At 44.7% G+C, this 13,816-nt stretch overlaps 1 protein-coding gene across 6 annotated transcripts in view; it reads right to left on the reverse strand.

The window, feature by feature from the left end:
• Kdm5c (lysine demethylase 5C) overlaps positions 1–12,935 on the reverse strand; it is a 41,560-nt gene extending 28,625 nt beyond the window's left edge. For 4 of the 6 annotated variants that reach the window (XM_057759033.1, XM_057759029.1, XM_057759030.1 and 1 more), the window contains exons 1-5: positions 12,469–12,935; positions 8,832–8,909; positions 6,223–6,345; positions 5,792–5,962; positions 3,950–4,084 (exon numbers count right to left, since the gene is read on the reverse strand). In XM_057759033.1, the coding sequence (XP_057615016.1) occupies positions 3,950–4,084; positions 5,792–5,962; positions 6,223–6,345; positions 8,832–8,909; positions 12,469–12,618 (657 nt within the window). In that variant the 5' untranslated portion in view covers positions 12,619–12,935. The remainder of the gene's footprint in view (positions 1–3,949; positions 4,085–5,791; positions 5,963–6,222; positions 6,346–8,831; positions 8,910–12,468) is intronic. The other 2 variants (XM_057759032.1, XM_057759028.1) reach the window with 1 other exon arrangement.
• Positions 12,936–13,816: the final 881 nt, after the last annotated feature.

A 13,816-nucleotide genomic window follows, 5' to 3' on the forward strand; every position in this document is an offset into this window, starting at 1 on the left:
ATATGTTTGCCAAAGCAGGAATATACAGATATGTACACGCACAAACATACACCCCAAATCTAATAATAATAATAATAATGAAAAAATTTAGGGATTTATGAGGTCCCATCTCTAGCTGAGAAGCTATTAGTAGTTGACAGTTGCCAAGGAAAGGAGAGAGGCAACTGGTAGGTTCTTCATGCCCTGGTGGATGACCACACACCCCTGTGCAAATGAGCAACACAAATTTTACAGAACTCAAACCGGACGGTGGTGGCGCACACCTTTAATCCCAGCACTCGGGAGGCAGAGGCAGGCAGATCTCTGTGAGTTCGAGACCAGCCTGGTCTACAAGAGCTAGTTCCAGGACAGGCTCCAAAGCTTCAGAAACCCTGTCTCGAAAAACCAAAAGAAAAAAATTTAAAGAACTCAGAAGATCAAAAAACATCAATTAATTAATTAAAAAGTATAAAAGGAAGATATGAAGTTGGGAGATATGATAAGTATCCTAGAGGAAGTGGGGGGATTGAAAGGTGTATATGATCAAGATATACTGTATATATATAAAATTTTCAAATATAAAAATTTCAGGAGCTAGAGATGGCTGATTAGTTAACACATCCATGCAGGCAGCTCACAATCACCTGTAACTCCAGCTCCAAAGAATCAGACTCTTCCTTCTGGCCTCTGTGGGCAATTATACTCACATGTTCATATGCCTCCACAAAAACATATGTGCATACACATAATTAAAAAACAAATCTAGGGGTTGGAGAGATGACTCAGTGAAGAGCACTGGCTGCTCCTCCAGAGAACTCAGGATCAATCCTCAGCATCCAAATAGCAGCTAACAATCCATCTACAACCCCAGTTCCAAGGAATCTAACACTCTCTCCTGGAATCCACAGGCACCAGGAACACACAACGTACATATACACACATGCAACTAAACACCCATACACATAAAATGTTTTAAAACTCTAAAAAGAAAAAAAAGTTTTTAAAAATTTAAAAGAAAACTGAAAAGGAATTAAAGGCAGACTCTCAGTGTTGTGAACCATAAAATAAAAATATTAATTTCTATCTCATAACTTAAGGATAACATATTTGAAGAAGCAGAGTGGTACTCGAACCACTTTTCTCAAATAGTTATTCAAAGAAGCTATTCATTCCTTATCAAGGAAGCCTCTCTTTACAGCAAATGAAAACCATCACAGAAAACCACAATTAGACATAATGAAGAAAGGTCAATGGACTGTGGGGAGCCCAACCCCAGTGGATAAATCTACATCATAGTTCTTGCATCTACAGCTCAGGGAATATTATGAAGGAGGGATGGAAAGATTCTAAGAGCCAAAACAATAGGAAATCTGCTGTGAAAGTCTCTCCTAAAAATGGCTGCATAAGTCAGGTGTGGTAGTGCACACCTTTAATCCCAGCACTTGGGAGGCAGAGGCAGGCAGATCTCTGTGAGTACAGAGCAAGGCCTACAGAGTGAGTTCCAGGACAGCCAAGACTACATAGAGAAACCCTGTCTCAAAGAACAAAGCAAAAAAGACTGCTTAAAACCAGAATGGTAATATCAATGAACATGTTAACATGGGGGAGGGGGGCGAATTTCATAGTGTTCCACTCCTAGACAAAGAACTATGTTAAGCCCAAATCCATGGGTTCCCATGAAAGCCAACAAAGGAGGCCGAGTCCCATATGTAAAAGCAAAGAGCCTGTATTTTAACCAAGTTTGCAAACTCGGTCTCTCCGCATGTTCAACGTATTGGAATATCTGGAGAGCCCCAAGCTCAATTAGAATTGGGTTTTTATAGTAGTAAAGGTGGGGGTGAGGGGTCTCTGAGGTCCAGGACCCCTCATTGACATTTGTCTAGGGGTGTCCTGGTGAAGTACTGGCAGGTGTTTCTATTTACAATGCTTGGAATGCCAGGAATTTCCTTTGAATGGTGTGCTCTTGGGTGGGGGTCAGGTAATCTCAGCCTGCCAGGCATTGTCTCAGGGTAAACTATTGAGACTCTAGACTCTATTTAAATTCATTGATGGCCAGAGTCCCAGGTGATAATGGTTGGACGAAGTAAAGAACTTCCTTTCTGCCCAGACTTAGATTATCATGGCTGGCCCTCACAAACTACAGGCAAATGCTGATTGCGAGGAGGAGAATTAGCTTCTCCCAGGGATGAGTTCCTTTATCTGACTTTCCAATGTAAAGTGACCAGCTTTGAGATCATATATTTATATATTTATTGTATATATGCATGAACATACACAAAAAATATAATCAAAGAAAAAGAGGTTATCAACTTGAGAGGGGTCATAGTTTGAAGGAAGATACCTGGGAAAAGATGAAGGAAAGGAAAAAATTGTGTAAATAAGTCAATTTTAATTAAAAAAACTTTCAAAAAAATAAAAAGTAGCATTATTGCTAGATGTAGGAGGTACATGCCTTTAACCCAGCACTTGGGGAGGTGGAGACAGGTAGATCTCTGAGAGTCTGAGGCCATCCAGGTCTACACAGCAAGTTTTAGGCTGGTCAAAGCTACAAAGTAAGAACCTGTCTCAAAAAAAAAATTGAGATTAATATGGCCTACTAAATTAATATTTCTCAGTGAGAGCCGGGCGGTGGTGGTGCACGCCTTTAATCCCAGCACTTGGGAGGCAGAGGCAGGCGGATCTCTGAGTTCGAGACCAGCCTGGTCTATAAGAGCTAGTTCCAGGACAGGCTCCAAAACTACAGAAAAACCCTGTCTGGGGGAGACCCCAAATGAAAGACCTGGATAAATCCAGACCCCCCCCCAGCAGGAAGAAAATAGCCGAAAATCTAAGCAGGAAGAGAAGAATCAGAAATCCAGGATTAGCCAGTTCAGTGACTATGTTTCAGGAACTAGCAGAAGATAAAGTTAGATTGTAATCTTAAGAAACAGGGAGCCCCCCCCCTGTGATTATCATTAGGTATTTTTGGGATACAGTGTTTCAGAAACTAGCTGATTATGACCTTGAGAGGCAGGGAGTTGCCTCCTTGTGATTTTCTGTGACACCCTCCCTGCCCCTTTCGGATTACTGGGCTGTGGTTTCTTCCTATAAAAACCCCTTCTCCAAGCCGGGCGGTGGTGGCGCATGCCTTTAATCCCAGCACTCAGGAGGCAGAGGCAGGCGGATCTCTGTGAGTTCGAGCCCAGCCTGGTCTAGAAGAGCTAGTTCCAGGACAGAAACCAAAAAGCTACGGAGAAACCCTGTCTCGAAAAAAACAAAAAAACAAAAAAAAAAAAACAAAAAAAAAACAAAAACAAAAACAAAAAACCCTTCTCCAGGACACTCGGGGTCAAACTCTTCCCCTGCGTGAGTTATGAGTCTCGGCCCCAGTGCACTGGTTCCAGTCTCATCGAATAAAGCCTCATGTGATTGCAGCAAGGACAGTCTCTTGTGAGTTACTGGGGGGGTCGTGTTATCCCGAGACTTGAGTGAGAGTCTCCCCAGCACTGGGGGTCTTTCACAACCAAACAAAAAAATTCCTCAATGAACACATAATGTATATACTATTCTCTGTTGTCCCCTTCATGCCCCCCCCCCAAAGTATGGTACGTAATCTTCTCTGCCTGTAGGGTATAGAAATAAGAAGACTTCTATGAGCAGACTGAAGAAAGGAAGAAACCAGGCACATAGAGCAGACATATAAAAACGTACAGTACAGGTCATGTAGTAGTAGTGCACCTTTAATCCCAGCACCTGGGAGGCAGAGACAGGTGGAGGAACTCTGTGAGTTCAAGGCCAGCCTGGTCTACAGAGTGAGTTTCAGGACAGGTTCCAAAGCTACAGAGAAACCCTGTCTCAAAAAAACCAAAAAGTACAGTACAAACAGATCTCCAAATGCTTAAGAGCACAAAAGAGTGCACAGCTTCAGTCAGCAAGCAGCATTCTTCCTACTCCAAAGCCCCTGTTAAGTGACAATAAGAAAAGTACTCACATCAGGCTGTAGTCTCTTTGCCCGTCGTCCATAACTGTTGAACTTGGAAGGCTGTACAGACTGTCGAAGAGGGATGCTATGGGGTTTATATTCCTTGTCTTTCTCCTCATTATCAAATGGGCGTGTGTTACACTGCTAGGGATAAGTGAAGAGTAAGGTCCAGAGCATGGAATTTCAGTCCCCTAAGCAACACCATCCTTTCACCTTCACCCAATGGCCAAAGTTGTAGCCTAGACTCCTGACCAAACTAATAGCCCCAGTTCAACTGGTCTTTATCACTGACACCTTACATACTTTCGGAATTCCTTTTCCTTTTCTTTAACATTCCCTTGTATGTGTAGCATCCAAGCCACAGTGAGTATGTGAAGGTCAGAGAGTCAGTTCTCTTTCTACCATGTGCATTCCAGGTCAAACTCAGGTCACTAGGCTTGGAAGGAAGCACCTTAACCCAATGAGTCATCTTCCTGCCACTGACAAGGCTCCCCCGCACCCCACCCCTGCAGTTGTACTCAACTCAGGGGTTCAGCAGATAACTAACTATAGGACTTGATAATAGACACCATAAAAACTATAAAAAGGCAAAAAAAAAAAAAAAAGTACCACTAGGAAAGAAAGGTCTAGTTTCCCAGTCTCCAGTACATGGAACCAGTCCTATTAGGAGTATTAGTATGGGGGCTGGAGAAATGGCTAGGGCTGGAGAGAAGACTCAGAGGTTGCTCTCCCAAAGGTCCGGAGTTCAACTCCTAGCAACCACATGGTGGCACACAGTCATCTATAATATCTGGTGCCTTCTTCTGGCATGAAGACAGAACAACAGTATACACAACCGTAAACAAAAATAAATCTTTAAAAAAAAGCTAAGATATGTTATATATAAGATATGTTATATGGTGGTATACATTTATTTGTAATCCTAGCACTTGAGTGGCTGAGAAAAAGAGGATCAAGAGTTCAAGGCCAAGGGACAAGCAAGATGTATCAGTAGGTACCTGCTGTCAAGACTGAGAATAATCTCAGTTCAATCCCATGGACCCACATGGTGGAAGAAGAGAATGAAATCCTGAAAATCATCCTCTGACCTCCATGTGCATGTATGTACATACCATAAATGTAATTTATAAAGTTCAAGGTAAGGATGTGGAGACACAACTCAACTGGTAAATTACCTAACATGGATATAGCCAGAGTTTGATCCCCAGTATTGCTTAAACTTAGTATGGTAGTGCATGCCTGTAATTTCAGTGACCTGAAAGGTGGAAGCAGGGGGATTAATAGTTCAAACCCATCCTTGCCTACAAAGTTTGAGACCAGCTTGAGCTATAAGAGGATGCTGCTTCAAAAGAAAATAAAAAAGAATCTAAGGGTTTGGAGAGATGGCTCAGTGGTTCACTGGCTGTTCTTCCAGGAGACCTGGGTTCAATTCCCATCACCCACATGGCAGTTCATAACTGTCTGTAACTCCAGTTCCAGGGGATCCGACACCTTCACACAGACATATATGCAGGCAAAACACCAATGCACATAAAATAAAAATAATTTTTTTTTTTTTTTAAAAAAGAAGAAGATTCTAAGACAGCAAGGGTATGGCAGTTGAAATCTCCTACTTGGGGGACTGAAGTAGGAGGACTTATTAGTCACCTCTGGACTTCCCAGCAGAGGAGTTTTAAGTGCAGTCTGAGCTACACGGTAAGTGGGCTAACTGCGTGGTGACTTCTAGGCCAGCCTGCCACATACCAAGACCCTGTGTCAAATATAAACAAATAAACAAACAAAAAAAGAAGTGTACCAATATGTGCCTGGGGATAAAGACTTTTTTACTCCACCATAGCCTGTCATCCTTACCACAAGGTTGGCTCCAGACTGATACATTTCATAGGGATAAACAATGCGTTCATAGTGAGAGCGTAGCAGGGAACCAATGTTTTTGCCAGGTGGGTAGTTGAGGCGCTGGGCCACACGAGCCCACCGACGATCCTTACAGATAGTTTCATAACCACCTTCTTCCACCACAATCTGCAAGGAAGAGCAAAAAGGGCCATGATGGATGTGAACATCCAGAAGTAGGTCTACAGAAAGGTAAGAAAGACAACTGCAGCCTCTCGCTTCTCCCAATCTCAAACTGCTGTTAGAGGTGGGAAAATATTCTGCTGTGCTACCAGTCCACCCCTTCCATACAGCCCAGAGACCCAACATCCAAACCAGAAGGGGTCCTAAGCATAGCAAGGGTTTATTGAGATAGGGTTGGGAAATATTTGAGAAAAACCTGTTCTTACTTTGCTGAGGCTATAGAGGTCCAAGATGCGCCGTTCTACATTGGGAATCTTTAAGGATGAGCCCTGGATCTCCCAGAATTTGGCAATCTGGTCCAAATAGTTCAGTTTCACTCTTGTCTGGGCCTAAAGAAGAAATGGCTCAAAAACACCGGCCACCTCCTACCACCACCCATACATTACCACCAACACTCCATCCCACCCCCCACACTCTGCAGTGTCCCATTTTCTGGCTCAAACTTAGGGGAGGAAGGGAACAGAGTAGACTTCGAGTGAAATGAGCTCTGGGCTCAAGACAGTGCTTGGCCCCACTTTTTTCTCATTTTCCACAAGGTCGTAATAGTCTTTATCTCATTCTCTTGACAAGGTTGTTTGTGTATTATTATGTCTTATACAGATGAAGAAATAGGGGGGAAAACAGTTAAGTCACACAACAAGGACTAAGATACATAAATAATCAAGTAACTCTAAGCTTAGCCTTCTCTCAGCTGATTTGCTGATTGAGCAAATGCGCACCACTCACTGCACCCCATATATTTTTATTAGAAAATAAGTGCCAGGTTTCGTAGCTCACACTTGTAATCCAGCACTTGAAAGGCAGAGGCAGGAAGATGAGGAGTTAAACTCCAGACTCCATTACACAGCAGATTTGAGGCCTGCCTGGGTTACTTGAGACACTATTTTGAAAACAAAAAATGGGAAAAGGAAAATAGTACACTTACCCCAGAGATATGGACTTAATTAATAAGAATGGTTAAGACCCTCTAGAAACTTCAGAAATGCCAGGCAGCGGTGGCGCACACCTTTAATCCCAGCACTGGGGGGGGGGCGGTGGCAGAGGCAAGCAGATCTACAAGAGCTAGTTCTGGGACAGGCCCCAAAGCTACAAGGAAACCCTGTCTCAAAAAACAAAAACAAATCACTTGAGACAGAGGCCCTTTTCTAGTCAGTCCTCTGAGTCCTAGGTAGAGAAGAACTAAGGTATACTCAAGGTAAGAAATGAACTAAAGTTCCTTGGCAGTGAAAATCCTAATGGGACTAAGAACACCATTCATACGAACCCACCCCTTACCTTTATAAACTTCCCTTATTAACTCTAGAAGACCTACGCTTGTTCAGTGCTAGGTAATACCTGTCCACAGCTATACCAGCCACAGACCTGGTCAGATTTTATTTCTCTAAGGAACTCACACTACTCACAAGAGATTAACTCTGGTTCTGACTTGAACAATATCTAGACTGAGTTTAGGGCAGTAATTCTCAATGAAGAACAACTTTATGCTTCATGTATATCCACATACAACTACCCCATGACCTAGATAGATAGATAGATAGATAGATAGATAGATAGATAGATAGATAGATAGATTGATAGAAAGATAGACAGATCTGATCCAAATTGTCAATAGTGCCAATGCTGAAGAATTCTGGTCTTAAAAAAAAGCAAATTTGGGGGGCTGGAGAGATGGCTCAGCGGTTAAGAACATTGCCTGCTCTTCCAAAGGTCCTGAGTTCAATTCCCAGCAACCACATGGTGGCTCACAACCATCTGTAAAGAGGTCTGGTGCCCTCTTCTGGCCTGAAGGCATACACGCAGACAGAATATTGTATATATAATAAATAAATATTTGAAAAAATAAAAAAGTAAATTTGGGGGTAGTGGTATTCAGCTGGGTGCAATACTGCACTAGAATACTGAAAAAGGCTCAAAGACACATATTACTGGAGGAGGAGTGGGAAGGGAACATGCATCTAACTTGTATCTTCTATGGAAAACCCCAGGACCGTGCCTAAAACCAGCTTTAGGACACCCACTCTCCCCACTCTCACTATCCCAGGGCATTCTCAAGCTCCAATGAAAAATACCACCTGTCCTAGGGGCCCAGACGTCCTGTACAGAACAAAAGGGAGGGAAAAGGCTACCTGCCTGACCCCGTCCATGTCTCTAACCATTCCAGCCTCTACACAGACCAGTTCTTTTTTTTTTTTTTTTTTTTTTGGTTTTTCGAGACAGGGTTTCTCTGTGGCTTTGGAGCCTGTCCTGGAACTAGCTCTTGTAGACCAGGCTGGTCTCGAACTCACAGAGATCCGCCTGCCTCTGCCTCCCGAGTGCCGGGAAACAGACCAGTTCTTGTGCTGTTTTTGCTCTTCGACATCACCATCCACTCTTCTAAGTATCAAAAAAGGAAGGTAGGAAGCACAAATCCATGGATAAATTAGATATATGAGGCCACAATGAGCTGATCAAGGAAGAGGTTTCAGCCAGCCACACAGCTACCTTTTGTTGACCCAGGTAGGTAGGACAGGTATTGACAGGGAAAATTCATAAGTAAAAAAGTTTTATGGGAAAGGACATCCCAGCCTTTAGTCTCACACGCTTTTAATCCCAGCATGGGGGAGGGGGGGCAAGAAGCAGGCAAATTTCTGTGAGTTCAAGGCCAGTTTGGTGTACATAGTTGTTCTAGGACACCCAGGGCTACAAAGAGAAATTCTATCTCAAAAAGCCAAATTAAAAAAAAAAAAAAAAAAAGTGAATTGTCTTTGCCCTTACATCTGGAACTCCAAAGCCTCTTTTATGTCCTGGGCACACTTAAACCCTCTCCAAATCTCACCTCCAGTTCATTCAACCTCTGGATTCGGGGCGTAAATCTGAAGTTGTCCACTTCCACAGCAAAGGGTGGCTGCCAATCCTAGAATAGAAAGAGGAAAGGAACTTGGGTTATCCCACTTTAATGTATGATCAGAGGGAACCTAAACCCACTTAGTGCTCCATTAATATTTCTTAAAATGTCTTGACACCTCAGATCCATCAACCTGGCAAACATATAAACGGATCTACTTCCAACTCTCCCCAAGCCTTATACAGAGCATAAGGACCCATCAAGCCCGTATGCAAGGCCTCATGTACACACCCTTGTAAACTTCTTCTCAGTCTTTCCCAACAGTAAAGTGTTAGGATTTTGAGAATTATAAAAAACTCACCACAAACCTTCTATACACCCGCATCACCACCCTTCCCTAGGCAGGACATATAACCCAGAGTTCTGGCAACCAAACAGGCAGGACCTGAAGTCAAAAGACCTTGGTTCACATTGTAGCTCTACTAGTTACTAGCTATGAAATCTTATTACCTTTCTTTCTCAGCCTGTTTTCTTATCTGTAAGGTGGGCATATGAATTCTGGCCCTGACTTACTAACAAGACATTTGATCTCTAAGTCTGACCCCATCAGTGAATACCCATACAGGGTAGCTCAGCTCTGGTTCTGACAGGGACTAATAGTTTAGGCTGTCAATGTCTGTTCTCTCAGTTAGAGTCATAGAAGACACTGCAGGAAAGACAAAGGAACATGCATCTGCATCTCTTACTCACTCACCAGGTCTGAAAGGCTGCCTGTGGGCTCTCTCTCATATACTTGCATGGTATAAGAGACAGGGAAGGAAGTCTGGAAGTGGGAAGCCCAATAGTTGTGGCAAAAAACGCAAGGATTTACAGAAGGGAAACCAAGAAAAATTAATTGAAGCTTTTTCTGTTCTACCCAAAGAACAGCTAAAGACTCCCCTTCCCAACAGACTCATCAATACTTCCCCAGACAGTCTCTCTTTCCTGGAGCTCTGTTGTGTAGGAAGTGGTTTAAAAAAAAAAAAAAAAAAAAAAGACAAAAGACCCTAGAATAACCTAGATCCATGTCTTCATTTTACAACTGGGGAGAAGAAACTACATGCTAGTTAGCAATAGAGCCAACACTAGAATCCATGTCCTCTGATCAATGGTTCTTTGCACTACATCAAGCTACCAGCATCCATACACAAGTGCATACATATGAAAGGAGGGTAAAGGAATGGGAAAAGAAAGAAGGCTGTTGATCTCTTCTGCATGCATGCTCGCCCTCTTAGAAAAGGAGTCAGAGGATTCTTATTTGCGAGTACACATGTTCTTCCCCAACCCACAGTAGTAGAGAGAGAGCACCTGAGGCTGAGTAAAGCAGGAGAGAAAAAAAATTTAGGCTAATAATGGTATAGCTTAAGCCCAGTGGAGCTCCCCATACTCTCTTACTGTCCACCACACTCCCATCAGCACAGATAACCCAGACAGAAAGGTGCTCAAACACAAAACTCCAGGTATCCCTTTTTCTTGCTCAGCCAAATTCTAAAGAATCAGTGCAACATCAAGCACCTGACAGGAGATTGCAGAACTGAAATCCTAAAGCAGGAGCTACAACAGAGACATGGGGAAGGTCCAGCAAACCTCTCATCTTCAGTCCCATACTAGTACAAAATGCTCAGGATGAAGGCATTTAGTGTGGTGACAAACAGGATGGCTATCTAATTCAAGAAGCTGTGAAGCTCCCATATGGCCCATCCATCTATACCAAGTGTAGCAGTCATATGCTCTGAAATTCAAACCCAAATCCACCCCTCTAAGACAAACTCCAATACCTACTCGCACACAGATTTGCATCCTGAACCCAAGCATCACTTAGGTTCAGGATTACTTGATTACTTGAGTAATTCAAGTTCCAAACAGAAAAAAGCCAGGTGCTTTAGGGCCTAAAGGTGTTTTAAGCGGGGGGGGGGGGCACACAAAACCGTCAACAACAAAAACAGAGTCAGGTCTCTTGGACTGGAAAGAAGCAAGCTATTGGAGCAGAAAAAAGAAACCTACCAAAGGACATTCTTTTCTGGCCACACAAGGACACACATGCATGACTACTACATACACACACCATGGGCTTGTCATTCTTTCCCATCCTGGTCCCCCAAAGCAGGGTAATCGCACCTATCTAAGGCCAACCTGCCCAAAAGCCGGAAGGAGAAAAAGGGAAATTCAGATCTCAACTATCCCTAGGTCAGAGGTGCCTCTCCTGACTACTTCAAAGAATTTTCCTCAAGGCGATCCAGGCGTCCAACCTTTCCTTTCTGTTGACCTTCCAGGCCTGTTACTACCAGTTGTGACTAACTCACCAGAGAAAAGCATCCTCAGACACTGTAGCCGGGCTCCAACAAGGAAAAAAATTAGCTTACCTAACTCTTCCTAGACCCTAGAGGACCCATCTAAAGCCAGCCAATGGAAGGGCACCAAAAACATTAGGTCAGATAAGGAGACCTGTGGTGGTCTCCTCAGGTGGGAATGAGGCTCCACATCCTGGATCACCTCCTCAGAAATACAGTGCTGCAAGAGAACTCAATCCAACCCACCAAATCCCATGTGGCCACTAAACACCGATCTTCATCTCTCCTCCAGCATCAGCGAGGCAGCAGCCTGTCCTAGCCTTTGGAAAACTTCTGGTCAAGTCAGGACTAGTACCAAAGATATGGTCCTTTTTGCTGACGTTTGGGAACCAAGAGAGATTTCCATAGCTCTGCTCTGTTTCTGGGGACCCAAGAAAGCCTTATCTTATAGGATCACCTACAAATCTGGGCCAGAGGTAGAGTAGAAATCTTCTGAGAAGGGACATACCAAGCTAACTGGTCTAAATTTCTTCATAGAAAGTCTGTGGAGACCCTGCGCAAGTTCTGACATTGCCTTCAACTAGAAAACGGAACAAATTCCTAAACCCATCTCTGAGGAGGCAGAAAAAGCACCCAGTGTGAGAATGATTTCCTCACTGACCCATCAGGGCAGGATATTATCATAGATGAATTGGCCTGACAGGGTGTGAGTAAACATGAGTCAACACACACAGGAGCAAACCAATGACCACATCAAGCACCTCCAGAGTCACGGTAATTACCACTTACCAGAGTGTACTATGTTACCTAGTTTAATCTCATTATTCCCAGTACACAATTTCACAGGCTCAGAGATTACCTTACATGCCCAAGGTCATACAGATGCTAACCTTCTAAGTAGTTTTAAATTCTGTCTCCCTGAATTTAAGTGTGATCTTTCCACTACACCACACAGCCTGCCTTAAAGAAGATGACACAGTAGTCATTACTTAGTATAGCCTTGATGTAGAGGACACAGACTACCAGATTATTTTCCGTGCCTCCCTGCGAACTCTCCCCAGCCCACTAGCATCTCAAGAGCAAGGTGGGTGGGAGTGGGCTCAGACACCAGGTCTCTGGCATGCCACAAAACGGGAGAACCCCTAACTCCAGCACGCTTTCTAAGATGAGCAAGGCACCCACAAGATCCCAGTCAATCCATCTTCCCACACCTGCTACCCTCCGCTCGGGACTTCACCACGGGCTACCCGGATCCACCCACAAGCTCGCCGCCGGCGACCATCAGCTCCCGGTCTTACCGCAGGTGGGCGGATCTTGCAAATGCCGGACTTCTCGGCGATGGGTCTGATTTTCGCGATGTAGCCAAGAGGGTCTCGGAACTCGGCCCAGCTAGGCTCGAACACCGGGCACTCCGGCGGCGGTAGGAAATCGTCGGACCCCAGCTCCATGGTGGGCCCGAGGGCTGGGCCAGAGATCGGGAGGGCTCAGACTGCCCTTAAGGACTCATGGCGCCGCCGCTGTCTGAAACCGAGGCACTTCTCGGAGTCTAGGCCCTAGGCAGGACGGCCACCGCCCGTCAGGGCCTAGGGGGGCGGGTGCCGTACTCTAAAAGTCTCAGGCTGAGGTTTCTATTACCGACCCTTAATCCTGTTCCGTTTCTTCCACACCCTGCCGCTGCCTACCAACTACTGCAGCCTTTGCTACTACAGTTAAGTCCCGGTCGCCGCAGGTTTCATCGCCGCCACCGCCATCTTGGTTTGTCAGCGTCTCCTCCCCCCACCTCTGCACCTCACCACAACAAATCGGATCCCTCCGCGAGGTGTCTCTCCGATTTTTGTCTACTTTGAGCCAGAATAAACCCTAGGAAGCTTTCATTATGTGGTGACTGAGATAAATCTGGTGGTATATGCTCCTTATTTGGAGGTGGTTAGTTAAAAGTATTTACCAGACTGAGAGAAAATAGTTCCTCTTGGCGGCGGAGGAACAAATTCGTAATTTGTAGGCCGGATCCTTTTACCGGATGGACCGGCGGTGCACGTTTAAAGGCCAGTGATGCGCATGCGCAGTCTCTAGACAAACCGGAAGAGGAGCTCGTATTCATAGACAGTGGCCCCCCGAACTGGTACGTGCCCATGCGCGCTCGCAACCACTCGCGCACGCGCACGCACACACCCTAGTTCGCAAGCAGGCTTTCAGCTCCTCCCCAATGTCCTTTGCTTCTTCTCCCAGGTCTTTCTGTGAGAACCACGCCACGCAAGGCGGCGTTTTCTAGGAATCTCCGCCCCCTCCCGCCTCCTCCCCGCTCGCCCCCCCCCCCGCATTCTGTGTGCCCGCTGCTTGGGGAAGACTTAGCTGACTTACACCTCTGGGTTTTTTGTTGTTGTTTTGTTTTTAAAGGAAAACAGGAAACTCCTCACTCCCTAGAGAATGTGGATTTTTAGACGCTTTGGACGCTTTGGTCCCGCTTAGAGTAAAAATACATTATGCTTACCCCAGCATCACTGGCCATCAGCATTTTAATTAATGCTTTCAGCTGTTCTGTATGCATTGTAAATGTATAAACACTAAGTGTGTACGTGTGTATATACTTTCGTGGAAACTACTGCTACCAAAAAAAAAAAGGCCTGGATGTTTACATTTTTGTTT

This window comes from Chionomys nivalis, chromosome X (assembly GCF_950005125.1).
Source record: "Chionomys nivalis chromosome X, mChiNiv1.1, whole genome shotgun sequence".
In the NCBI taxonomy this organism is placed as follows: Eukaryota; Metazoa; Chordata; class Mammalia; order Rodentia; family Cricetidae; genus Chionomys; species Chionomys nivalis.